Source organism: Pristis pectinata, chromosome 3, assembly GCF_009764475.1.
Source record: "Pristis pectinata isolate sPriPec2 chromosome 3, sPriPec2.1.pri, whole genome shotgun sequence".
Lineage (NCBI taxonomy): Eukaryota > Metazoa > Chordata > Chondrichthyes > Rhinopristiformes > Pristidae > Pristis > Pristis pectinata.
This window is the reverse complement of record NC_067407.1, coordinates 97,177,356-97,204,585: the sequence shown is the minus strand read 5'-3', so window position 1 is coordinate 97,204,585 and position 27,230 is coordinate 97,177,356. Positions and strand designations below refer to the sequence as shown.

Genomic DNA, 27,230 nt, shown 5'->3' with positions numbered 1-27,230 from the left:
CCTGAAGTTTTATAGATATGCTTTTCTTCCAAAATTGAGACTATTAATGAATTTTATTGATCCATATTCTTTCCAGTTTTCTCTCAGATAATTCTCTTAAAAAATCACGACCACTGATGTTGAAGTGACTGGCATATAGTTGTGGGCTTACCCTTCTCCCCATTTTTCTTTTGAATCAACATTTGCAGCAGTCCAATCTTCTCATGCCACTTTTTCACCTAAGTCTGATGCTAGAGCCTCTTCTACTTCCCACTTTTGCTATCATCAGCAACATGAATGTATCCCATTTGAAATGAGTGATTTTTTTTCTTTTGAGTTCTGTACATCCATTAGGTACCTTCTCTTTATCTATTTTGATCCTTTCCAATTTCTCTGCTTTCTCCTCCTTTACTATGACATTGCATCCATTATTACTGAAAAGAATACTGCCAAAGGACTCATTTAGTATTTTAGCCATGACCTCTGCCTTCACAAAAAGAGTTCCTTTTTAGACCCTAATGAATCCCCCTCTTTAACTACCTTGTTACTGTTTATATGTTTAGAAAAGACCTTTGGGTTCTCTTTTTTTTCTTATTCATCTCTCTGCAAATATTTTCATCATGCTTAATTGCAATTTTTTTCACTTCTTTGTACTTTCTATATTCAGTCATCTTCACAACTGTACCAAGACCCAAACATATATCATTAATATTCATTTTATGTTTCCATATATAGGGAAAAGTGGCCAATGCATGTACTTGTGACGTGGGTTAATTACTGCAACCTATGTGAAGGTCATCAATAAGGGCATCCCTTTCTTCCTCATCCTCCAAATGGTCCAGTGAGAATCTGTGCTTTACAAGTCATTTCTCCTGCAGGTCCAAATCTGTGCAGTGTTATACGTACAGCAATACCCCACAACCATTCTGGCTGGTGAATTCTGAAGGGGTCACTCTGGAATGTCTGAGCATTGTCCGCACAGCACTAGCTTGTTCAATCTCAGATTCACTTTGAATACTCAAGTTGTTGAGCTCCACCGGCCTGGTTTATGGCTGGAGTCATAAACCAAATGTGGAGTGGATATCTCTTATCTCTCGTCGCTATCCTTGTCTTCTTGAAGGTCTGAAAATGTCAGAGAGCCTGAACTATGAAGGGCATAAGCACTTTGTGAACCTAGCAGACAGAGAGAAATTTGTTATTGTGTGCCAGTTGAACAGTGGTTGAATGGAAACTATGCATTCTGTAGATGGTACACACTGCTACCCACTGGAGGTAAAGGGAATACATGTGTAGGGCAATGGATGGGGTGCTAATCAAGCACACAAGAGAATAAGAAAATAACAGCAGGAGTAGGCCACCAGGCCAGTGAATCCTGCCCCGCCATTCAATATAATCACGGCTGTTCTATACCAGCCTCATCTCCCCTTCTGTACCAGTTCCCCATAAACCTCAATTCCTCAGTCTTTCAAATATTAATCCATCTCCTCCTTAAATATATCTAATGATCTGGCCTCCACCACCCTTGGGGACAGAGAATTCTGTAGACTCATTACGCACAGAGAGAAGTTTCTACTCACTTCATTTTTAAATGACCAGCCCCTTATTTTGCAGCTATATCCCCTTGTTTGTGACTCTCCATTTGTCAGACTTTTGAGAGTTGTTTGAGCTGCACTCATTCACACAAATGGAGAGTACTTCATCCTTCTCCTATGTACTGCATGGATGATGTAAAGGCTTCTGGGTGTCACAAAGGGATAATCAGGCTCCAAGCTTTTATAGCCACAATATTTCCTTGGCTGTCCAGCTATGAGTGATAACCTCCAAACTGCTGATGGTGCATCAGCTTAGGTAATCCAACTGAATAGCAAGGTACATGGTTAGACTCTTCCTTTCGGAAATGGTCATTGCTAGGTACCTTTGGTGCAAATGTTTTTTCCTGGATATCAGCCCATACCTGAATATTAGCCCATACCTGAATATTATCTAGGTCTTGCTGCATGCAGGCATAGACTGCTTCATTTGTTGAAGAACAGTGAATGGAATTGAAAATTGTGAAATCATCAGTGAACATACCCCCCATGATTGAAGGAAGGTCATTGATTAAGCAGCTGAAGGTGATTGGCTCAGGACTCTGCCATGAGGAACTCCTGCAGTGATATCCTGGGGCTAGGATGATTGACTTCCAACAGTAACAAATATCTCCCTTTGTGAGATGTATGACTCCAACCATTGGAGTATTTTCCTCTCGGTCTTGATTGACTTCAGTTCTAAAACCTTCAGCATTAGAACCGGGATTTTGTCTGGCCCTGTCAAATTTGCGTATCTAGCACTCTTAGCTGTTTCTTGATATCACATGGAATGAATCGAATTGGCTGAAGACTTCTGTGATGGTGGGGATCATGGAAGAAGCCATAAAGGACCATCCACTTTGCACTTAGGATATAAGAATTGCCCTGTATGAGCTGTCAATGAAAGATTGCACCTCAAGGAAGCCAGCTGGAGCCCCCAAACCCAAGCACCCACTTGTTTCAATTTCTAAAATCATAGGAAATGTTCACATAATTTCCAGACCTGGTTTACAACCCATCAATCAGACCCTTACATAGAATGGGAGATCCTGAATACATTCCTGGCAGAGATAGAATTGATAGCAGTGGAGACTATAGCAATCACTGGAAGACTGAGCCACCATGTCCAGCAGGGAGCAGGTCTTCTCCTGGGACAACTACAGTTGTCTGCTTCCACCTGGTAAGACAGCCTAAACCTCCTAAAGCAGTTAGAAAACTGAGGTTCTCTATGTCATCCATATTTCAAGGGTGACACCCATGTGCAACTGTTTTATCTGCTGACCCCCTTTCTGTAGCATCTCTATCACTGGTTCCTTGTTTACTGTTTCTCTTCCCCCTGTGCAGCTGCGGGCGGTCAAATGGCTTCTGCTGCTGCTGGTCATATTGCACCTCCTCTGGGGTCCAGTCTAATGCAGCCAAATCATCGTGGATCTGGACATGACAGAACAAGCGACCAAATTGCCACAAGGGGAAGCCTTCAGCAAAAGCACTATGAACAAACCCTTTTTTCATCAGCAAATTTCAGAAAGGTGCAGAGGCTATAGTGCAGTGATAAGTGGGGGTGGAGAGGGGGTTCAATTATCCGTAAATGGCATAAAGAGTGAAGAGGAAGACAATTTCTTGATCTCAAATTCTTGAACTTCCTTGGTAAATATTGCATGAGTGTATTGGATATTGCAAAGCAATGGGCCCAAACACATCCTGGCTGTCATGCTTCTAGCCAAGCTGTTGCAGTGTAGCTACAGCAGTGGTATTTACCCACCCATGATAAATCTATATCACAGTCTCAGAGATTTTTCTAGAGCTCTTCCTTTATTTCCTTTCCCAGCTTTTCTAACTACTTTGTAATCAAGAAGCTCCCAGTCCTTCCCTGGTTTGAGTCAAAAATCCATTAATGCCTCTATATCATAATTTCATGCAGCAACTTCAGGTGACCAATCGTTTTGCATGCTTCTTCCAGTTATGCAATTACATTCCAAACCCATGTGTAGCTCATATGTCCCCCATTTCTGATGTCTCCAGATGATAATCATTTGCAGCGCTATTAGAAGTTGCCTGATTAATCTGATGTACTGATATTGCAACAAACCAATGGTCAGATGTAGCATCATAAACTGTGGCCAAACTTGAGATTGCCTACATCATGCACAACATTTATCTACCAAGCAACAAACAGACTGCTGGACGAACTCAGCAGGTCAGGCAGCATCTGTGGAGGCAAAGGGATAGTCAACGTTTCAGGTCAAAACCCTGCATTTGTTACACTTTGTAGTTATATTTGTCTTTTTAACTGAGCCAACTGCCTTCCAATATGGATCCATACCTCCATGAATGGCAGAAAATTTTAATGCTGGTTGATTTGACACAATCATACAAAGCCGCAATTTATCAGCAGAGCAAGCAACACTAAGGATTTAAGATGTAGTGGGAAATTATGCTCTTGACCCACTTAATGAGCTCTAAGTTCTTTTCCATTTGATTTAACTCACTTAAAAGTAAATTCACACCAAAGCAAATAATTGTATAAAATGTTTCTAGAAATGTTATTAGGCACTATTAGTATTACTGTGACTAAATTGAAAGGACTTAATAAATAATTATTTACATTAAATTTCTTCAGGGTTAAAAATATATCAGTTAAGAGTGATGTACGCAACATTTAAGATGTGGATTGATCTAAAGAGTGAATATATTCAAAATGTACTTAAAATATACATCTTGAGTAAAATGTTTTACAGTTCAAGTGTCAACTAAACAAACCATGCTATCAATGGGAGGAATAGAAGTTTTCTGGAGTAGACTGGTTGCATCACTAGTTGCTGGGACTGGAGAGTATAGGAGTCAAAGTGAGACAGGGTTAGGGTGGAAAGGGATCAGTTGTCTTATAGATAAACCAGCATGTGAACAAGATATATACTGTAGATGAAAGAAATGATACAAAGGAAGGTAACCAGAAATAATTTCTGGTAAGAAGCAAGTATAACTAGAATCATCAGAACTCTAGTATTAAGAAGAATTCTACATACAGGGAGTGGTCAACTTCTTTCATAAATATGATCCAAAGTCCTGAATGACATGTTGCATCTTAGGTAATCAGTAAGTGAAAATTGAAGCTTCTGAAGTGAGAGAGCATCAGCCAGAGGTGATGGCTGGCGTGGGAACCAAAGCAGGTTTGAGATGCAGTAAAAGGATTTCAAGGTGTTAAATTTTAGATTAAGACACATTACCTTCAAATTATTAACCTCGGATTGCCTTCAGTGGCGTGTGCTTAAGCAAGTGGAGAGATAAGGATTAGGACTGTCAAAACATGGCTTAAAAAAGATAGTAGAAAGAAGGCTTTCTCTTTCTGGGACCACTCTTTGGGGTAGATAGATAAAAAAAATTTCTATTAAGTAGAGATACAAATGTCCTTGTGGAAAACAAAAATAAAATAGGAAGAGCAAACCAAAATTAGTTAAGAGAATGAATAATAAAAATTCACACAGTAGGTCAAAAAGTATGAGAAAGAACATAATTTCAATTTAAAGGATATACTGTAATAGCCATCATGAGTTATAAAAAGATATAAATAAAGTAAGAAAAGATGCAGAAAAACTTGTGAGGGATTATAAAGTTGGCACCAAGAGGTTTCCAAATATATTGAGTTAAAGAGAACAGTAAAGGAGAATGTGGACCTGTTAAAGACAGATACAGGCAAGATTGTAAATTGGATGAACAAAGATAACTATTTTCCAGTGAAGCTATTGAAACTCAGTTCAAATCTGGATAAAATCTATTAGGCTGTACAAATTGCATATTATAGGTATTCTTGGGTTGATTCTATAATACAAATCAAATGTACAGTTAATTATTTGGAAAATTCAGGGTGGTTGTATGTCTGTCTTATACTCCTCTCTACAATAACAGAGGAAAAAAACACCAAATGCAAATGGGGTTTCTTATTCCCAGGACAAGCAGGGGAGGAAAAAACCTATTCCAATGTTGTATTCATGGTGGCAGATGCAATAGAGCAGGATTTAGGCTACTTGCTTTTGCTCAAATTCTTAGAATGGAGAAGTCAGAGAAGTGATCAGAGTTGAGGAGAGGGAGGAAAAAGATCATCATTTTTAATAAATTAGGGAAATAAATATCATAGAGAATGGTAATTACTCACTGCAGAAAAGCAAGAGACAATTGCTAATTAATTCCTGCAATTTTTTAATGTGAAATAGTCTATCATACCTTGCTGCTAGGATACCCTCTCACACTGAATCAATTGATCTAAATCTATTGGCTAGACACCAAATACATCCGAACCTAGCTGCAACATGATATACTCTTCTGGAAGAGTTTATAAAAAAGCAGTACTCAATATTTGTAGCTCAATAAACTATTAGTTAACAGCCAAAATCTGGAATTAACTTTCTGAGAAAACTACGCTTGCTTTTAGTTAACACTTCAGTCAACACCTGCGATTAAGAAGCAAAGACCATGTTTCTAGAATTGAATATTACAACAGAGATCTAAATAGTGTCATTGCTTCAAGCTGTAAGAAAAATAAAAAAAGTCAGTCTCCAAAGTAATTCAACTTGATAGGATTGAAGATAAAACTTAAGGTTAGTTTTTGCTTTGGGTGCAACTGGCAAAAAATTGTTCTGTTTTTCTGAAGTCTAGTTATGATTCAAATTCCTTTCCAAGTACATTCCAAGTATATAGGCACAGTAGCGTGGCGGTTAGCGCAACGCTATTACAGCGCCAGCGATCGGGGTTCGATTCCCGTCGCTGTCTGTAAGGAGTTTGTATGTTCTCCCGTGTCTGCGTGGATTTCCTCCGGGTGCTCCGGTTTCCTCCCACATTCTAAAGACGTACGGGTAGGTTAATTTGGGGGTTTAAAATGGGCGGCGCGGACTCATTGGGCTGTAAATAAACTTCAAAAAAAATTTTTTTTAAATATTGGAAACTTTGACGAATCAGTTCAGGTCAGCCTAATGAGGGAAATTTCCTCTTGTAGGAGAATCTAGTACTAGAGATCATTGAACACAGAGATGGGGCAAAACATTCTCCCACAGAGTTGTGAATCTTTGGAATCCTGTTCCTCAAAGAGTGATGGAAGCAGAATCTTTACATATTGTAAATGCTGATACTCTATATGCCAGGCAGTGAAAGGTTGCTGACTGGAATGCTGAATTGAGGTTGTAATCAGATCAACCGTGAGAGTAAATGGTGGAACAAGCTTGAGAGGCCAAGTGGCCTACTCCTGCTCTTAACTTGTATGAAAATATTGTCTTGAAGTAGTTAAGACTGGTCACCTGGTGTTGTTTCTTAGAAAATTAAGAATGTATTAATACAGTGCAACCTTAGTATAACATGTCTCCTTGTATTATGGTTTCTGGTAGACCGTGTTCCCCATAATGGAAATTCAATAAATATTAATTTCAGTCAATGCAGAATGCTGAAGTTAACCTACTTAGATTTTCCAGTTACATTTAATGTACTGTTTTCATATCATATTGGCTAAGTTTTTCTTATACTACATGCAAAAGTTTAGCTTATCGGGCAAGTTCCACCAATTTATCATTAACAACACATTACACAGACCTGGAAGCTTAACATGCAGATAACAGTCCTCATTCAGCCATTTCAACTCATCCCTTTGTTCTACACATCCCTCCACCACCTTCTCTGACTGAAAACTAACTTGCATCTCTTTCCCATTTCTGACAAAAGATTGGACGTTACTCTGTCTGACTTGCTGAGTTTCCCCACATTTTCTGTTTTTGTTGCTGAAGTTAACACACTGTTATTTTTCCTGCAATGGAATTATTATTTTTTCCTGCAATTTTTCCAGTGTCAGCTTATCCTTGGTTAATAGACTGTTAATTTCAAGTCCGTTATACATTACCTCAAAAGTACACTGCTACTTCATTCTCCCCATTCAAACTGTCCAAACAGAATCTAACAGCCAGCCCAATAATCCTGATGCAACTGTACAATAATTTAAAACATTGACTATATAAGATTAAGTTAATGATAGTGTTTATTGCTTTTTAAATTATTTTTTTTCTAAATTTCATTTATCAATGCATCATATCAGGTGGTGTGTGAAATACTCTATGAAAGTGATTTTCAACTGTATTGTGGTTAACGCCAGAAAACTTCACAACATAAAAACTGCTCTTCATAGGTCTTAATCCCGACAGACTCAGGTAACTAGTGCCTTTTTATACTGCAGTATTAATCTTCAATTACTTTCTGATCACTTGTGACAACCACCTACAGGTTAAGACTTTTAGGTAATGGGCGTTTTTATAGCTCCGAAAAGACATTACAATGAATGTTACTGAACATATTAACGAAACACCGCCAGACCTTCTGACTCCTCCTCGTTGAAAGACCTGTTTTGATTTGGGGAAGGTCCGCGATCCTGACGTCATCGTCACCAGCGGCAACCGGTCACGTGAGTGCTGGCGGGCTCCGGCGCGGCTCGGCCACCCAAGGTGCCCCCGTCAGAGGTGGACAACTCCCCACTGTCGTCGGGGGCTGGCTCTGCCCGAACGCTGACACTCATCGCTTGGATTTAGGGTTGAGCTTTATGGAAACTCAGTCCACGCTCAACAAAAGTTTACAATCGGAATCTGTTCCTAACGCCCTTCTCTAGGTGCCGGCACTCAATGAACATTTTTCCCTTTATAATTTTAGTACATCTTCAGCTTGGGTTCAGGGTTGTTAGCGCTTGGCCTAGATAAACCCATAGGCTTTCAAATAATCAGGTTGAACGGCGTGAGGGTTTTGATACATTGGGCTAACGGTACCATCCTCAATCCTTATCTCCAGTCTCCACGCGTTTTGTCAAGGTATTTAATATCGCAATATCTGACTGCAAGAAACTTCCAGCTTCCAAGACCAAATCACGTCGCTTCCAATGAAATTAATATCAATACTGGGTCAGGAAGGAATTAATCTGCCTCCAACAATTAGTAGATCTTACTGAGATTTAAAAAGAAGTGTATTAAGCAAATATTCGGATATGTCACCTTGAACCTATTGGAGATTGTTACAACGGTGCAAAACCAATGGAATCAAGTTCCCTCAGAGGACAGAGGGGGGTCCACCCAGGCAGAAACACAACGAATCGATGAAGAAGTTCAGAACATTCTACCCAAAAGGTGTGGATGCTGGGACAACTGGCACTTTCAGTACTGAGATCAGCACATTTTCGTCTGCCGATTGCATCAAGGAATATGGAACAAAGGCAATAAAATGGAGTTGAGGTACAAGCCAGACTAATCACTTGAGGTCCCTTGCACTGCTGTTTCTAAAGTTCCTATGGTCTTGTAACCAAAGCATAAGGACAATTCTTAATTAATGCAGAAACATTAATATTTCCAATTGATTAGCAACCTGTTCCAATGTCTTGGCACCCAGTGAAGGAAACTAGAGCCAGGGAAAGGATATGGTGAAAACCCTCTGGATTGTGACATCTCACTGGAACAAAGGTCAAGGGTAATTTGGCAAAGGTTCTGAAAATTGTGGAAATTCACCAGTAGGGAAGTGATAAAAAAAATAGTTCCCTTCAGCTGGTAAAGTTATGTCAAATGGATCCCAATACCAGAAAAGCAATAGAAAAATAATAAAGGAAAAATAAATATTTTCACATTGGTAATTAGAACATAAAATGCTTCGCAACAAAATGCTTTGCAACAACTCTAATAAGTTAGAGTTTATGGGAATATTTCACAAAATTGTAGAGTGCTTTCAGCCTGGAAGAAGACCATTTGGCCTACAAATTCTTTCAGATAGCCAAAAATAATTTTGAATTCTAAAATTTAATCCACGTTCACTATTCCACTTTGCAATGCATTCCAGACCCTAACCACTCACTGACTAAAAAGTATTTGCTCATTACATCTTGTTCTTTTACCAGCTACCTTCCTTCCATGTTGTGATTCTTGACCTCTCTGCCAATATTAACATTTTCTCTTTACCCACTCTGACTATAACCTTCATAATTTTTAAAAAATCTCAAATCTCCTGACAACCTCTTTTCAAAGAGAACAACTCCAGGTTTTCCAGTCTAACCATATGACTAAAGATCCTTATCCCTGGCATCATTTTAGTAAATCTCTTCTGCATGCTTTCTAAAGCTTTTCCAAATTTCCTAAAGTGTGGTGCTCTTTCCTAAAGAGCTGGATGCAATATTCTGGTTGCGCCCAATCTAGTGTTTTATAAAGCAGAGATAAGGGAATGGTATGTGATATTCTAGGGCATGTTACAATCAAGAAGGACGATGTGTTGGGTCTCAGGTGAATAAGGCCCCAGGGCCTAAAAGGATCTATCTCAGGTTTTTGAAAGAGGCAAGAATGGACATTGCTGGGGCCTTGACAGAGATCTTTGTATCTTCTCTAGCTACAAACAACAGAGTATTAGCTATAAGGAGGGGCAGGATGAACTTGGGATTGTTTTCTCTGGCGTATCGGAGGCTGAGGGGTGACCTGATAAAAGTATCTAAAATTATGAGAGGCATAGATAGGGTAGATAGAGTTTTCCCCAGGGTGGAAATGTCAAATACAAGTAGGAATAGCTTTAAGGTGAGAGGGGGAAAGTTTAAAGGAGATTAAAGTGATAAGTTTTTTACACAAAGTCGTAGGTGCCTGGACCGCAGGGGAAGTGGTGGAAAAGGATATGATAGCAACATTTAAAACGCATTTAGACAGACACATGAACAGACAGCAGATTGAAGGATTTCTGTAATCGGCCTGGTTCTCACCTGTGTTAACAACTTGGCATCTGTCATGCTCTTTTTTTCCTGCTATATTTTACTTTCAACCTTCTGGATCATCCTGAGAACTCTGTTTTTAATTTCCCACCATTCTCCCTCATGGTAATTTTAGCGGAAGCACCTCCACCTTAAAGGCCTTGGAGTTTTGTCTGGCAAGCTTTCATCTGAACTTACCTGGGCCTGAGCAGTTATCATTCCAAAGAAATTGACCCTTCTTCAATTGACTATTTTTATGTTGAGTAGTGAAATCCTTTTTTGTAGATATTCCCAACCTTATGAGACTATCAAGGCTGTTCCCCGTTTGAAACTAAGATACTCATTCCATTTGGCCCGGTCATATTACATAATCAAGTGCAGACATGGCTCCTTTTCACATTGGATGGAAACGTACTAGTCATGGAAGTTCTCCTGTTTTGCACTTCAGAAGCTCATCTCCCCCCCCTCCCCCCCCCACTTTATCCCTTATTTTATTTCTGTCTCCATCTATATTTCAATAGTTTCAGTCCTTCATTGTAACATCTGCATATGTCTAACATCCTTGAAAATTTGCTGCTCAATTTCCTTCCCACAAGTTGCAGCGATAGAATATTTCCAGTAGCATAATCATGTATCTATTGTTTGTTAATTCTATATAGATTGATTTTGTCCTTAATTGTTCCAGGAGATCCTTTCTCTCCAGTACTGCAATATTCCCCTTAATCAATACAATCACTCCTCGTCTCTTCATTCCTTCCCTATCTTTCCTGGACACTGTATCTGGGAATACATAGAAACTATCCTAGTCCAGTTTTAGCTGAGTATTTGGAAGCAGAAGTATTTTAAGTGTAAGGAAGTGGAAATGAGATTAAATTGTTTGGTTCTACTTGAAGGGTTTGCACAAGACTGAATAATTTCCATCAATGCTGTAATTTCTAAATCCATATAACTTCGAGATTATATTCTCACTAAGAAACCAAACTGACAATTCCACACAGTATAACCATGTCTTGTAATGACTTCAATTATTGAATATTCTGTGTTTTAGCACATCTATTAACTAACTTGGTTCCAAATATCTATTATTGTCGCTATAATTCAATCATATTTATTCTCCTTGCATTCAAATTTTGGTGCAGGAATATCACAACAGCTGCCAAAGGATTAATAGCTAAATAACCATTTACTAACTGCCTGTATTTAAACCAATTCATAATGGTAAAACAAATATCTATTATTAAACCAATATCTTTGTTTATCTTAGAGAAAGGGGACCATTTTACTTACCCTCTTTATAAAGAGCCTTCTGAGTTTTTGGTGAGGCAGTTTCATCATTTTCCTGCCTACAACCACAGAGAGCTGCTGCAGAAACTCGGAGGGAGCTTTCCAACTAGACGTACACATCTCATCTTCTTTGCTAATAACCCCTGTGACCTGCTTAGCTTAAATACGTCACCACACACATATCACCCTCAAATGTGGCGACAGATTTAGTAGGATCATGCGGGTTGTGTTTTACAGTCAATATCAGGTGAAAACAGTGCACATCCACCATCCACTCATAAGCCTGTCTGTCATCATGCCGATGGAGAGCTGCAAGCAAGGCTAGTCAGTTTTCTAACACACAGCTTCTTCATCTGTTTACAGGTGGAATAAAATCTTATAGATGTTCATATAACAGATGGAAAGAAGCAACGGATGGGGTCATCAATTTGAATAATTCTCCCTAGCCTGCTGCCAGCACAGAATCCACTTTAAAACATATCAACTAACCCGACCCTTCCCAAAAAAAAGATTATTGAACTCCAGCTGCCTGCCTGCAGTAAAAACAGACCTCCTACTCTCTCAACTCATCATCAGAGGCTATCTCTTCTCTCCAAACACAAAGGTTTACTCTGCCGCCCCATCTCTCACTACTCAAGCTGAGCTTCTTTATTTAGCCATCAAAGCAAAGAGGATGACTGATGAGGTAAAGGCATGTTTTTTTTTGTTATTACTGGATTATTGGAAATCTAATCCCTCATTTTAAAGCTCTTCTATTTGCCCCTAAAATAAATGCAAGGATTAGTTAGAACTAAAAGTAAATTACACATTTTAGTGACAATGTTATCTCTTCATACAGTTTTATTTAACAGGGCACTGGGTTTGGTAAATACATTACAGATTATACAGGAATAAATCTAACAGCATTACTTAGGACAATCCCTGTCTATGACAAGATTTAATAAAGGCATGGAGTTTGTTATGCATTTATATTTAGACAAGTTCTTTTGCATTTAGATGCTATGCTGCCAATCTTATAATAATGGTTGCTTCTACAATCTAAAGTTTTGAACAATGTTGACTTCAGAAATTTAGATGTTAACTTACAATAAGAATCATGAAACACAATGTGATATCGAATTGAAGTGGTGGAAGATTATTGCCTCTGAAGGGTATCTCACATCTTCACTCTGGAAATACATTTTAAGTTTCGCAATGGCAATGATAATCTTGCAGTGTAAATGTACCCTAATGTCATCAATCCTTTTAGTTAAGAGAAATGAGGGAGATATGAAATTGGGAATTAGCCAAATGTGCTCAAAATTCATTAAAGTAAAGTAACTTACATTAATAGCAAAAAGGCAAATAATCCCCATTGTCACCAGTTTTGGGGGAGTTTCAATGAACAACCAAGAATTTCATAAAACTCAGCTCCAAACTATTATTTGGTACATTTATTGAACTAAGCATCAAGTACAGTCTGAACAATAAGTTTGGTTCATACAGATATTTTTACACAGCACTAAATCCATTCGGGAGGAAACCCTTTTAAAATCGCACAACATAATGTAAGTTCATCTCATTTGGCACTCAATAGGGAAAAAATAAATATATTTTAATGTCTTTGCTTCCACTGTCCTGACTCTGTGATTCTTTCAGTATTCTTTTCTCTTCAAAAGATTTCAAAGGTGAATCCAGAATAAAACACTTTACAGCTACTCTTGATTTGCCTTCCGCAGACACATGAAAATTCCCCAAGGCAGTATCCAAATGCCTCTTAAGTGATTCACCACTACCCATCCAAAAGACCACTTTGTTTAATAGTCCTTTGTGGAAGTAAGTTAGTGCTTCCTGACATTGGTTCTGAACTTATCTTTTTCCAGTTGCATCCTTTCACCCAGCACTCATAATTTAATTTGAAACAGTACCCTGGAATAACTGCAGATGCAGATTCCAGCATCTGCAGTCCTTGTATTTCTCCAGAATAACTGCTTTCCATCTCCCTCCTGTTGAAATTGTGTTGGCTTAATATTTTTAATATGATAGATGGGTAAAAGTGGACAACTCCTTAAGAAGAAAGAGAAGAAAAAATAGCTAACTATAGGCCTGTTCATCGAAATTCAGCTGTGGACAAACTTGGAAAATCTGTAAAATGAGATCAAATTAGTTAAGAACAATATGGGATAATCAAAGCTGGCAGGCATGGATTTGTTAAAGGCAGGTCTTGTCCAGCTAATGTACTATTAAAGTTAGTAGGGTAGAAATTTATCCTCAATCTGTAGTGATAAATGCAGAAAACAGGAGCATCTGCTTGTTGTACTTTTCTTCTGAAACTGTATTTTAGAAGTGGACACATTTTTTAGGATCAAGTTCCATTTGCCATTGCTCTGTCCATCTTACCAACTCATCAATACTGCTCTGTATCTTCCTCACCATCATAAACACCACTAGGCTTTGTATCACTAACCATACCTCTTACATTCACATCCAGATCATTAATGTATGTAACAAACAGCTGGGGTCCTAGCCCTGATCTCTGTAATACACCACTGTCTTCCAATCACATTTCCTCATCCATCACACTCTGCTTCCTATCACCAAACCAGTTTTGGATCCAACTTGCCCTGAATCCTACTTAGACCTTCCCCATTCTTCTTGGTCTCAAATTACTCTTTACCTTTTTGACAAGTCGCCCATGTGGCTTTAGTAAAGTCCATGTAGACTACATAAACTATGCTGGCTATCTTTGATTAATCCCTGTCTCTCCAACTGTAGATTAATCCTGTACCCTCATAGAACCATAGAACACTACAGCACAGAAAACAGGCCATTTGGCCCTTCTAGTCTGTGTTGAAACGGTATTCCGCTAGTCCCATTTACCTGCACCCAGTCCGTAACCCTCCAGACCTCTCCCGTCCATGTACCTATCCAACTTATTCTTAAAACTCAAGAGTGAGCCTGCATTTACTACATCAGATGGCAGCCCGTTCCATACTCCCACCACTCTTTGAGTGAAGAAGTTCCCCCTAAACTTTTCCCCTTTCATCCTAAAGCCATGTCCTCTCGTACTTATCTCTCCTAATCTAGGTAAAAAGAGCCTGCTCGCATTAACTCTGTCTATACCCCTCGTAATTTTGTAAACCTCTATCAAATCTCCTCTCATTCTTCTGCGCTCCAAGGAATAAAGTCCTAACCTGTTCAATCTTTCCCTGTAACTCAACTCCTGAAGACCCGGCAACATTCTAGTAAATCTCCTCTGCACTCTTTCAATCTTACAAATATCCTTCCTATTGTTAGGTGACCAGAACTGCACACAATACTCCAAATTTGGCCTCACCAATGTCTTATACAACCTCACCATAACATCCCAACTCCTATACTCAATACTCTGATTTAAGAATGCCAGGATGCCAAAAGCCTTCTTTACAACCCTGTCTACCTGCGACGCCACTTTCAGGGAATTATGTATCTGAATTCCCAGATCCCTTTGTTCCTCTGCACTCCTCAGTGCCCTACCATTTACTCTGTATGTCCTACCTTGATTTGTCCTTCCAAAATGTTCCCTCAGAAAATGTTTTCCAATAATTTCCCAACCAATGATGTTAGACTCACTGGCCTCCAATTACTTGTCTTATTCCTGCTGTCCTTCTTGAATAAAGGTACCATATCCGCTGTCCTCCAGTCATCTGGAGCTTTCTATAGCCTGCAAAGATTTGAACATTTCTGTCACCTGAAACATTTCTGGAGGACTTTCTAATGGAAATTGTATTCACATGCTGCAACATTTCTAACTGCCTGTATGTGGCAATGTGGTAAGGTTTTCCAAATAAAACATTTATTATTCTGCTACAATTTCCCTTAGACACAATCCTTCTGACTGCAATACCTCAGGACTTGCACAATATGAGTAGACAAGAATACTGAAAGAATCTAGCCACTGGATGGTGATATGGAGTAGGGTTTGCCAACTTTGATCTGAAGTGTTCTGATGTTCTTTAACGTAAAACTTCCATTAACACAGCACCCATGGGACTTTGGCAGTGCCAGACTAGCAGACTTTCCAGACTATTTGGATGTTACTCCCAATGCACCTTTAATTTACTTTTTGTTTTAGATGTTAAACAGTAGAATAGATTCCCCAGCAGCCCTGGTGAGTTTAAAGAAAGTGTGAGGACCAGGGCCCCAGTGAGTTTAAAGGAAGTGTGGGAACAGGGTCTTGTGAGTTTAAAGAGAGGATCGGAACTGGAACCCTGGTGTGTTAAAGGGAGCAAGGGATTCATCACCTGCTGAGCCAGATGCTGAACCATTGGGATTTCTGAACAATCAGTTTTACTGTAATTGAAATTTGTTAGTGAACTGTACTCCAGACCGGTATTCATGGAGAGGTAAAGTCTGAACTCTATAGATATCAATTCAAGCATTGATCCCACCAAAAGCAGAAACCTGTTCACTGGTCTATTATAACATATTGTAACATTGCGCACTGACAAATGAATGCTTCAATGAGAACAATCAGTACCACACAATTCTTCACTACTCAGAATCAGATTTATTATCACTGACTTAAATGAAATTTGTTGTTTTGCGGGTGCAGTACAGCGCAAAGACATAAAATGACTATAAATTACAAAAATAAATAAATTGTACAAATAAACTATGACACACGCACATGAGCCCCCACATCTCCAGATGACTCTGTAATTTCAGTCTCAGAGGCTGACATCCAGGCATCCTTCTAGAGGGTGAATCCACGAAAGGCATCTGGTCCAGACAGCTTACCTGGCCGAGTACTAAAGATCTGTACAGACCAACTGGCTAGAGTATTTACGGACATATTCAAGCTCTTGCTTCTGTGGTCTGAGGTTCCCACCTGCTTCAAAAAGGCATCCATTGTACCAGTGCCCAAGGAGAGCACGGTGACCTGCCTCAACGACTACCATCTGGTGGCACTTACGTCATCCGAGAGGATGGTTTTGGTGCAAATCCACTTTTGCCTCAGAGATGACCTGCATCTGTTCCAATTTGCCTACCGCCACAACAGGTCAATAGCAGATACGATTTCTCTGGCTCTTTACTCTGCTCTGGACCACCTGGACCACAGGGACTTATGCGGCAGGCTGCTGTTCATCGACTACAGCTCGGTGTTCAACATAATCATCCCACCCAAACTCACTATCAAGCTTCAAGACCTGGACCTCTGTACCTCCCTCTGCAACTGGATACTCGACTTCTCATTGGCAGACTTCAATTAGTGAGGGTTGGTAACAATACCTCCTCCTTGCTGACCATCAACACAGGTACACCTCAAGGCTGTGTGCTTAGCCCCCTGCTCTACTCTCTACATGCACGTGACTGTGTGGCTAATCACAGCTCCAATGCCATCTTCAAATTTGCCGATGACATTACCGTTGTTGGACGAATCCCAGGTGGCATGAGTCAGCTTACCGGAGTGAGATAGGACACCTGGTTGAGTGGTGCCACAACAACAAACGTTCAATCAACATCAGCAAAACTAAAGAGCTGACTGTTGACTTCAGGAAGGGGAAGGAGGGTGAACATGTGCCAGTCTACATTGGGGGATTGGCGGCGGAGAGAGTCAGCAGCTTTAAATTCCCGGGCATTAACATATCAGATGATCTGTCCTGGGCCCAGAATATAGATGCAATCATAAGGAAAGCACTCCACTGTCTTTGCTTTCTTAGGAAATTAAGGAGGTTCACTGAACACTCTGACAAACTTCTACAGATATACTGTTGAAAGTGTCCTGATTGGTTGCATCATGGTCTGGTAAGACAAGTCGAATGCATAGGAATGTAAGAAGCTGCAGAGAGTAGTGGACTCTGCCCAATACATGATGAGCACATCCCTCCACACCATTGCTGGTATCTACAGGAGGGGCTGCCTCACAAAGGCAACATCCATCATCAAAGATCCCCACCTTTCGAGCGATACCATCTTCTCGCTGCTACCATCAGGCAGGAAGTACAGAAGCCTGAAGTCCCACACCACCAGGTTCAAGAACAGCTACCTCCAACTATTCGGTTCTTGAACCAACTGGCAAAATCCTAATCACTAGAGTTCAGCAACAATAAGACCACTTTGACCACTTGACACTAAAGTGGACTTTGTATTTTTTTTTGTTCTAGTTGTGTTCTCTTGTAAAAATTGTGTATAATTTATGTTTAATTTATGTTTTTCTTGTGAATGCTGCTTATGTGATGTATGTGCCTGTGATGCTGCTGCAAGTAAGTTTTACATTGCACCTTTGCGTACATGTACTTGTGCATATGACAATAAACTCGACTTTGACTTTGACTTTGACTTGGGCAAAAAGGAATAACAAGATAGTGTTCATTGGTTCATGGACCGTTCAGAAATCTGATAGCGGAGGGGAAGAAGCTGTCATGGTTATCAGCCTGCAACAGTAAAGCAACAACTCTTATGGCCCAGTGCTTGTGGTTACTGCAAGTTACTACTACATGGAGATTCAAAGTGCAGAGAGGTTTGAGAATTAGGAATTAAGACTAATCGTGGATATGAAAGGAAGCAATGTGCTATCAGCAAGATGTCTCTTGCCTTTCCCATGGCAATGGTATTTGCCACTTAATGACCAAACATTGTTCAAGGGGAACAACCTCAAGCGATCATGTCCCCCTCCTCAATCAGGTCCTGCAGTTCACTGTTGTGTGCTAAGAGAAAGGAAAAGAAATGTGTGTGCACGAGAGTGTGTGTGTGTGCAAGAGAGTGCACATGCGTGAGAGAGGCCACATGCGTGTGTGAGAGGGAGCACGTGCACAAGAGAGAGATTGTGCAGAAGTGAGAGAGTGTTTGTGTGATGTACCTGAGATGTACAGTATATGAACCTCAATATTTAGTTAGATGGTGGATGAGGTCATGATGCGGGGGCTAGTGCAGTTAGTGAGATGTTATCTTGCTTTTGACAACTTATGTAAAATAATCAAAATTCTCCTAATACAGTTATATGCTGGAATCAAGGTTGGTGGGTGTGATTCCCAGAATTATCAACCTGTATGTATCGGTCACCTCAGTGGGAGGAGGAACAGGAGAATTTACCTGGGAAACACAAAGAAAATCTAAAATTGACTTGGTGATGGGAGGCAGAGGGTAGTGGTGGTTGGGTGTTTTTCTTACTGGTAGTTTCCAACCAGTGGTGCACCACAGGGATCGGTGCTGGGACCTTTATTGTTTGCGATCTATATAAATGACTTGGATGAGAGTAGAGGGATATGGGCCTAATGCAAGCAACTGGGATTAGTGTAGATAGGCATCATAGTCAGCATGGAGCAGGGTGGGGCAAAGGAGCCCATTTCTATGTTGTACAGTTCTATGATTCTATGAAAATGGTTCTCCTCAATGTTGTCATCTCTCCCATTCTTCCTGCACTCAATTTCCTCCCTACCTGCGTGACAGCAGGAGAGTGGTGGGAAAGGGCTACTTGTTCTTGCTTTGCCAGCAGCCATTCTGGGCACTGATAGCACCACTGGTATCTGAATCGGGCCTGAGAGTTAAAATATCTGAATTGTGGGCCAGCAAGTGAAAGCACTGCATCCAGCACTCCTCTGACATGAAATTGTCTCAGCATTAAAATTAGTTCCATTTCATCAATTTTTAATTATCCATTGATTTTACCCGAAGTACAGCCTTTATATTTTTCAGCCTCCACTTAAATATAGAATCAGAATCAGGTTTATTATCACTGACATATGTTGTGAAATTTGTTGTTTTGCAGCAGCAGTACAGTGCAAGACATCAAAGTTACTATAAGTTACAAAAATAAATAAAAAGAGGAATAATGAGGTAATATATTAATAAATATATTTACACCCTTCCTCTCAACCACTCCCAGTGCTATATTTTCAATACTTCTGAATTCCCTATTGCACTTCTTGGTAACTATTGTGTGTTGATAGCTTCTAATTATGTTCTTCCCCATAGTTTCTGCATTGTTATGGACTGATGCTCTAATAAGAGGTTTCCTGCAGTTGATACACTCATCTTCATAATTAGACCAAATATTCTAGCTACTTTCTTGAGTTTCAACGGTTAGGCCAAACTTGGCTAAAGTTATTGTAAGAAAGGAAACCTTGGTCAAAACGTCACTAAGGTGACTTTTAGACTTTCAAACATATTTAGCATACAATCAATAATAAAAGGAACAATTACAGGCCGTCCCTTGATAATGAATGGGTTCCATTTTTAAGGATGTCTGTACATAAGTCAATTTTGACCACAAAAATCACTCTATGGTAATTGTCTATAGTTAGTATGGTTCTATACTATGGTTTATAGTATACTATAGAACAATTACTAAAAGTGGAGAGAGAGAGAGAGAGAGAGAGAGAGAGGAAACTAGTTCTGCTGTTCATAGGAACAAACATATGTACGTACATCGGACTTCTGAACTTAATAATATTTATTATTTTTATTTAGGCCCCAATTTTTAGGACATTTGTCCCAGTACCTCTCCAGTTGCTGATGGAAAGTAGTAGGAATTATATCAGAACCAACAGGGAATCTAATAGGAGATAGAACTAAGGAAATAGTTGCTGACAAAGCATAGTGTCCTTATTAGGTCTCCAAAGAGTTCTGATGGTGTAAAAGCAAAGAATAGTGGGATCTGAGACGGATCTTGGATTCTTTTAGGGGAATGTAGATTAATCCTGCTCCTCCTGACATTTAAGGAGTCCTCACAAATATGACCACCAGGGTTTGATGACTTTTTGGCTCTTCTGTGATGTCAGCTGAAATTGCAGTGTCAAGATGATGACTCCCATTTTGATTGGCAGCCACTACACTGTCAGAATGTTGGCCCTTGAAGTGATAGGGCTCACAAACAATGTAGAAACAGAGCAGCTTCCATTCAGCTGCCAGTTTAGCTCCTCATCCCACCAGACAAGCTGAGTTAAGATCTGGCCTAAATCTGCAATACTTTACAAGACAACAACAAAGAAAAATGTTATAAACTATAAATAAGAAATGTAATCCCAAGTGTTATTATTATTGCAATATTTATATTATTATTGTATTTATATTATATTTATATTATTATATTTTATTATTATTACTATTATTCTTTAGAATGCAAGAAAACTAATTATAACTTTCCTTCCGGTTCCCATCATTTATAACATTATAAATAGATCCACCCTTTATATGACACAGATATGACACATGGTACAGATTATCAACCCAGCTAGTCCTTGCTGACATTTATGTCTCATTCAAGCCTCCTTCCGGTTTTCTTTATCTAAATCTATCAGCATGCCCTTCTGTTTCCTTCCACTTCATATGCTTGTCTAGCCTCCTTCTAAATGTGTTTAGACTATTCATTTCAAACACTCCCTGTGATAGTGAGTTTCCCATTTTCACCATTCTTTGGATAAAGATGTTCTACTGTATTCCCTATTGGATTTTCTGTTGACTGTCTCGTTTTATGATCTCTAGGTATGTTTTTACCATAAATGGAAGAATTCTCCTTCTGTATCCACTCAATTAGGATCTTTTCTCAGGAGATATGAGACCTGGTCTGTTCATCTCTTTTCAGTCACGGTCACTTTCTCCTTAAAACTGTCACGAGCCTTCCCTCATTATCTTCAAAAGGAAATAGTGTTTACACAGAGAAATCAAAATAAAATTAGAATACCCCAATTGAATATGAGTTACGCACTAGAATTAAACCATAAAGTCTGCTTCATCTGAAAAAGATACAAATTGGGAGGACTGAAATCAGTTTGGAAAATACCCCACAAGATATCTGTTGGACCACGAGTTACACAGTGAAGCACTTCATTCCTCAGCAACTTATATTGTCAAGCATGAGGCAGCTCTTGAGCTTCTGTGATTTCCTCTATTTTGATCAAATTGAGTTTTATGAAGTGATCCTGACAAAGGTAATTAAAAGCGTTAGTTACAATTTCCAAACAAATGTGATCACAATTGTTTTATAGCCACTTGGAGCAGAATATATCTCAATGTTTGCTAATATAATGCATATAATGTAATAGGATGATTATCCTGAAAAAGTTGTAATTAATTTCATTTTTACATTTTTAACTACTCGAACTACAATCTGTAAGTGTCCTGATATACTGCATATGAAAACAGCAATTAATTTTTAAGAGTAACCCCTTTAAAATACTGATCATATAAATTTGTGTCAATCCCTAATCTGAGTGCATTATTACCTTGATAACCTGAAGCAGGCAATAGTTGGGTTTTAAGTTTACTGCAAAATACTTTCAGACAGAAAGCAAATATAGGCAGGTCCGAACTCAATTACCATTCCATGCTACTTTTTTAGCTTTAATCATATAGACATTGTGGTTGACATGATAAATTGGACCCATATTTCTGTGCTGTGTGACTCCATCACTTGATATAGGTAGAGACTGAGAAGTTTGAAGTTTGGATGATGAAGTGGAAATCTGATAAATGCAACGTTTCTGTTCTTCCACTCTGGTTTTGCGGGCTCTGAGGTGGTTGATGAGGCCAATGTGGAAACAACAGGCCCTTCCACAGACGGGGTGGGTGTCCATCAGGGTAGGCAGTTGGGCAGTTTGTGAAAAGGTCTGCTCCTTTTACAAATTATGCAGGACCTCTGTGTGCTCCCATTGCATGAACTTAAGGTTCTTAATACCATCCTAAATGCTCCTCCACTTTGAGTAGTCACGAGTCAGAGGTTCCTGTGAATCAATGGGAGTATTGCTTTTCTTCAAAGAGGCATTGAACACATCCTAATTTTTTTTTCCTCTGTCTACTTGGTAAACTCCTCTCATAACTGAGCTCAGGAGTGAAGCTAATTTTCAGAATTCTGGGAAAGCTGTTTAACCTACAGTAACTATGCAGTATCTGGCTAACTTTTGCATTTGCACATTCTCAGAGCCAAGGTCTAAGCCATCATCGATGCCTTCACTGAAGCATTTAATACTCAACATTAGCCTTGCACACAGATGCACATGTTAAAACATTTGCATGGACAAACCAGCACATTCCAGAAATGTGTTGCCATCCAGTACACTCAAAGCACTGACACACTAACTCACAAGCCCATAATTACACCCCCCACACACAGACACAGACACACCATAAACTTTAAAAACACAATAGCCTCCCACCCTAATCCCTAGATATAACATGTATACTAACATGTGACACCACTCCAGCTATACCAGCATATATCCACTCCAATATATTGCAGATACACCATAATGCCTACCAATACACCAGACAGGAAGAAAGATGGGAAGAAGGAAGAAAATCTGGAGCAGGAGAGGCACGAACATTTCTTGCAGGATGGCCCCACAAGGAATGTAAATAAAAAGAAGAGCTACTTACATTTTTGGACTTCTTCTGACACTGGATTTTCTACATAACTAGATAGGCCAAGGGATAGGTGGTAATTAAAAATGAACCAGGCCCCCAAGCAGTCATCAGACCTGTATATTTACAGAAAGACTCCAAAAGACTCCAGCAGCTGCCCCTTTCATCTGTTCAGGAGAGCTGGTTAAGCTCAGAACCTGTAGGAAGGTTGCAAAATCTCTGCTGGTACGGCTTATGGCACTTTTAGTTGTCAATTTCCTTTTGTTCATTTTAATCATCCTAAGTGATTCAATATCAGATAAAATAGTTTCACTTTTACAATTTAAAGTATACCGCAGCCTTTGCTTGCAGCTGAATTAACAGAATGGTTCAAGATCAGTTTTGTTCACCTTTTTATTTAGGAACTATATGAATTTTATCATCCACAGAACTTGACACATACACAGATTTTTTAAAGATTTGCCTATTTCTAATTTCTGTTTAGATTATTAATGGCATCTAGCAAAGGTTTGGACCTCATTGCATGTAAACTGTTGGCTGTACAACAGCTAGTAATTGCATTTATTGGATAGTAAAAAGGCATCTTACCTTCTCAAACTGCTCATCTACACAAAAGTTCTCGTTCCATGGTAGCTCTTGTTGCTGAGGAGTTTACAGCAAAAAAATTAGTCTCACATAGGTTGAAAATAACACTAAAGACGATATTGCAGGCCCTTTAATTCTTGAAGGCTTTAGTTTGACAAATGTTTAACCAAGGAATAAGAAGACAGTTTGACAAAGACACATTGGTTAAACTCACCACTCTTGCTGATCTTTTGTTACGAAAAATTAATAACCTCCACATTCTTAACAAGATAATTCCCTCAACATGAGAAATATACAATATGAAGGAACTTGAGCCCTTTGCCATGAAAGCTCCTACAAATACAGCACAGGAAATTATGCAATCTCCACAAGTCTCAAGCTTCACATTGATAACATAGAACATGGTTTCTGGAAATGATAAAAAAAACAAGGTCGTCTGTTCCTATGCAAGCATTGTACCTTGAATGTATGCAATATACTTTTACTGCGCTCTAATCACGAACCGACAGCAGCAGATTTTTGGCACATCCTTCTATAATTGTGCGCATACACACACACACACACACACACACACACACACACACACACACACACACACACACACACACACACACACACACACGCGCGCATTTTGGCAAAATTATGAGTGATGCCATAAACATGGCAAAACAAAATCCTGTCACTCCTCAGTTTTGTGAAGGTGCTTAAGACTGAATCAATTCCCACAGCACATCTTTCATTATCAAATAAGACAAATGTGACAATTGTAAATTTTAGCCTCACTCTGGTTCTATCTCTTTACCTCAAATAACTGTTTGGTGGATGAGTTTGTTAAATTGACATCATGAAGTCCCTTGGCTATGGAACATTATTTTAGCAGGGTGCTTTTAAACAGCCATTCACTATTCCTTTTGCTAATGCAACCAGTGTTTGTGATGGACAGAAGGTAAGAAGCTGTATGATCCAGGTAGTCTGCATGCAGGAGTCCTGTAGCTGCAGTGATGTATTTACAAGTGACCTCAGTGAAATCATAACTGTGTTATTATCTTTAAGGTCACCTGTGGGATGAATTCTTGTTGTGAGGGATTCCTTAGAAGTGCTACTTATGAATCAGAGGCCCACAAAGGCAAATTTGCACTGTGATTCAGTGAAAAATGTACATAAATGGGATAATTGCAAACTGTTATTTCAGATTCTAAGTGATTTTACCCTCTAAAGTCCCTATATTTTTTGTTATATTGTCAGTCACTGCATCCAATTCTTACATAGTCCAAAATTTTGCCAGGATTTAATCACAGGTGGAAGCTGAGCCATGCATTTCATTGAAACACTTTTATCCAGCATCCATCTCAGATATATTGGGGTAATTGTTATAGGCCACCAGGGTCAGGCACTGGAACATACTGGGTCACCATTAATTCAAGTTCTAAAATTCTGAATGATGTAAACTCTGTATGATGAATTAAGTTTATTTTCTGTGAATTTAGCAATTCATCTTAGGTGGTGACAAGTACAGCTGAAGACTTAGTTACATAATGTGGAACTGTTTCTGAATGGTCATCAAAGAAACAGAGAGTAGTCATACATTAGATATGGTTCCAGCAGCAAGCCCAATTTGATATTGAATCTCCAAGCAAGAACTGTTGGACATATTGTACAGGTCAGGTAGCATCTGTGGAGAGAGAACTATAGAGTCATAAAGTTATACAGCATGGAAACAGGCCCTTCAGCCCACTTGTCCATGCCAACCAAGTCATCTAGTTGAGCTAGTCCCATCTCCCTGCATTTGGTCCATATCCCTCCAAACTTTTCCTAGCCATGTACCTGTCTAAATGTCTTTTAAATATTGTAATTATACTTGCCTCTGCCACTTCCTCTGGCAGCTCCTTCCGTATACCCACCACCTTCTGTGTGAAAAAGTTGCCCCTCATATCCCATTTAAATCTTTCCCCTCTCACTTAAACCTATGCCCTCTAATTTTAGACTCCCCTACCCTGGGAAAAAGACTGTGACCACTCATCTATGCCCTTCATGATTTTATAAACCTCTAAAAAAGGTCACCCCTCAACCTCCTACGCTTCAGGGAAATAAGTCCCAGCCTATCCAGTCTCTCTTTGTAGCTCAAGCCTTCCAGTCCTAGTAACATACTCATTAATCTTTCCTGTACCCTTCCCAGCTTAGAGATACCCAGACGACCAAAGGTGCAGTCTCACCAATGCCTTGTGCAGCTGTAACATGAGTCCCAACTCTTGTACTTAATTCCTTGATCAATGAAGGCAAATGTGCCAAATTCCTTTTTCACCACCCTGTCTACCTGTGTCTCCACCTTCAGGGAATTATGTACCTGTATCCCCAGGTCCCTCTGCTTGACAACACTTTTCAAGGCCCTGTCATTTACTGTGTAAGTCCTGCCCTGGTTTAACTTATCAAAATGAAACATCTCACACTTGAATTACATTCCATTTGCCATTCTCTGGCCCACTTCTCAAGTTGGTCTAGGTCCCCTTGTAAACTTAGATAACCCTCTTCACTCTACACTGTACAGTGTACACTACACTGCCAATGTTGGTGTTGTCCACAAACTTGCCAACCATATTAACAGCATTGTTATACAAATCATTAATATAGATGATAAACAGCAGAAGTCCCAGTCGGATCCCTGTGGAACACCACTAGTCACAGACCTCCTGCCAGAATAAGGCCCATTAACCACTACTGGGCAAGCCAATTCTGAATCCAAATGGCTAAGTCTCCATGGATCCCATGCATCTTAATCTTCTAAATGAGCCTACCATGAGGGACCTTGTCAAACGCCTTACTAAAATCCATGTAGACAACACCCACTGCTCTACCCTCATCGATCACCTTAGTCAGCTTCTTGAAAAAGTCAATCAAGTTAGTAAAACATGACCTGACCCACACAGAGCCATTCTGACTGTCCCTAATTAGGCCATGCTTTTCCAAATGCTCATAAATCCTATCCCTAAGAATCCTCTCTAATAGCTTTCCTACCACTGACGTGAGACTCACCAATCTATAATTTCTAGGATTATCCCTAATTTCCCTTCTTGAAAAACAGAACAACATTAGCTACTTGCCAGTCCTCCAGGACCACGCCTGTGGCTAGAGAGGACAAAAAGATCTTGGTCAAGGCCCCAACAATCTCATTTCTTGCTTCTCTCAATAACCTGGAGATATCGCATCAGGCCCTGAGGACTTACCCACTTTAATTTTCTTCAAGAGACCCAATACTACCTCTTTCTTTATCTCAAAATGCCCTAGCATATTAACACGCTCCACACTGATCTCACTTTCCTCTATGCCCTTCTCCTTGCACATGTGATTTTGTTTTAATTTATCTTTTTAGCTGGAGACCTTCCTGTTCCTGTTCTGCAGCACATTGACATTAGCATTTCAGGTTAGTGATCCTGACCCCATCCAGACTTTTCTCAATTATTCATCTTTACCCATGTGCCTAATGAGCCCATGTGCCTAGTGAGTCTTTACCCATGTGCCTAATGTTCACATGGAGGCTCACTCGGTGAAAATTGGTTTATTACTAGTTTGAGGTAGGGTTAGTTCCCAGTCACATTGCTACATGCTACCTTCAGTTGAAGGTTACAAACGTCGATCTTCAGAATAGAAGCACAGCCTTGGATTAATCATGACCTTGCTTGAAAGCAGCTGACTTAACAGAGCTGATCCAGGACCTTCAGGGTGCTTGGAGAGCTCTATATCTATTTAAAGTATCAGTTTCTGGG

The 27,230-nt window shown here is 39.6% G+C and overlaps 1 protein-coding gene across 1 annotated transcript in view; it reads right to left on the bottom strand.

Moving 5' to 3' along the window:
• The window catches only part of rps6ka2 (ribosomal protein S6 kinase, polypeptide 2), a 216,695-nt gene extending 192,910 nt beyond the window's left edge, over positions 1-23,785 (bottom strand). The window contains exons 1-2 of the mRNA XM_052011830.1: positions 23,684-23,785; positions 23,473-23,526 (exon numbers count right to left, since the gene is read on the bottom strand). Coding sequence (XP_051867790.1) covers positions 23,473-23,526; positions 23,684-23,728 — 99 coding nt within the window. The 5' untranslated portion in view covers positions 23,729-23,785. The remainder of the gene's footprint in view (positions 1-23,472; positions 23,527-23,683) is intronic.
• Positions 23,786-27,230: the final 3,445 nt, after the last annotated feature.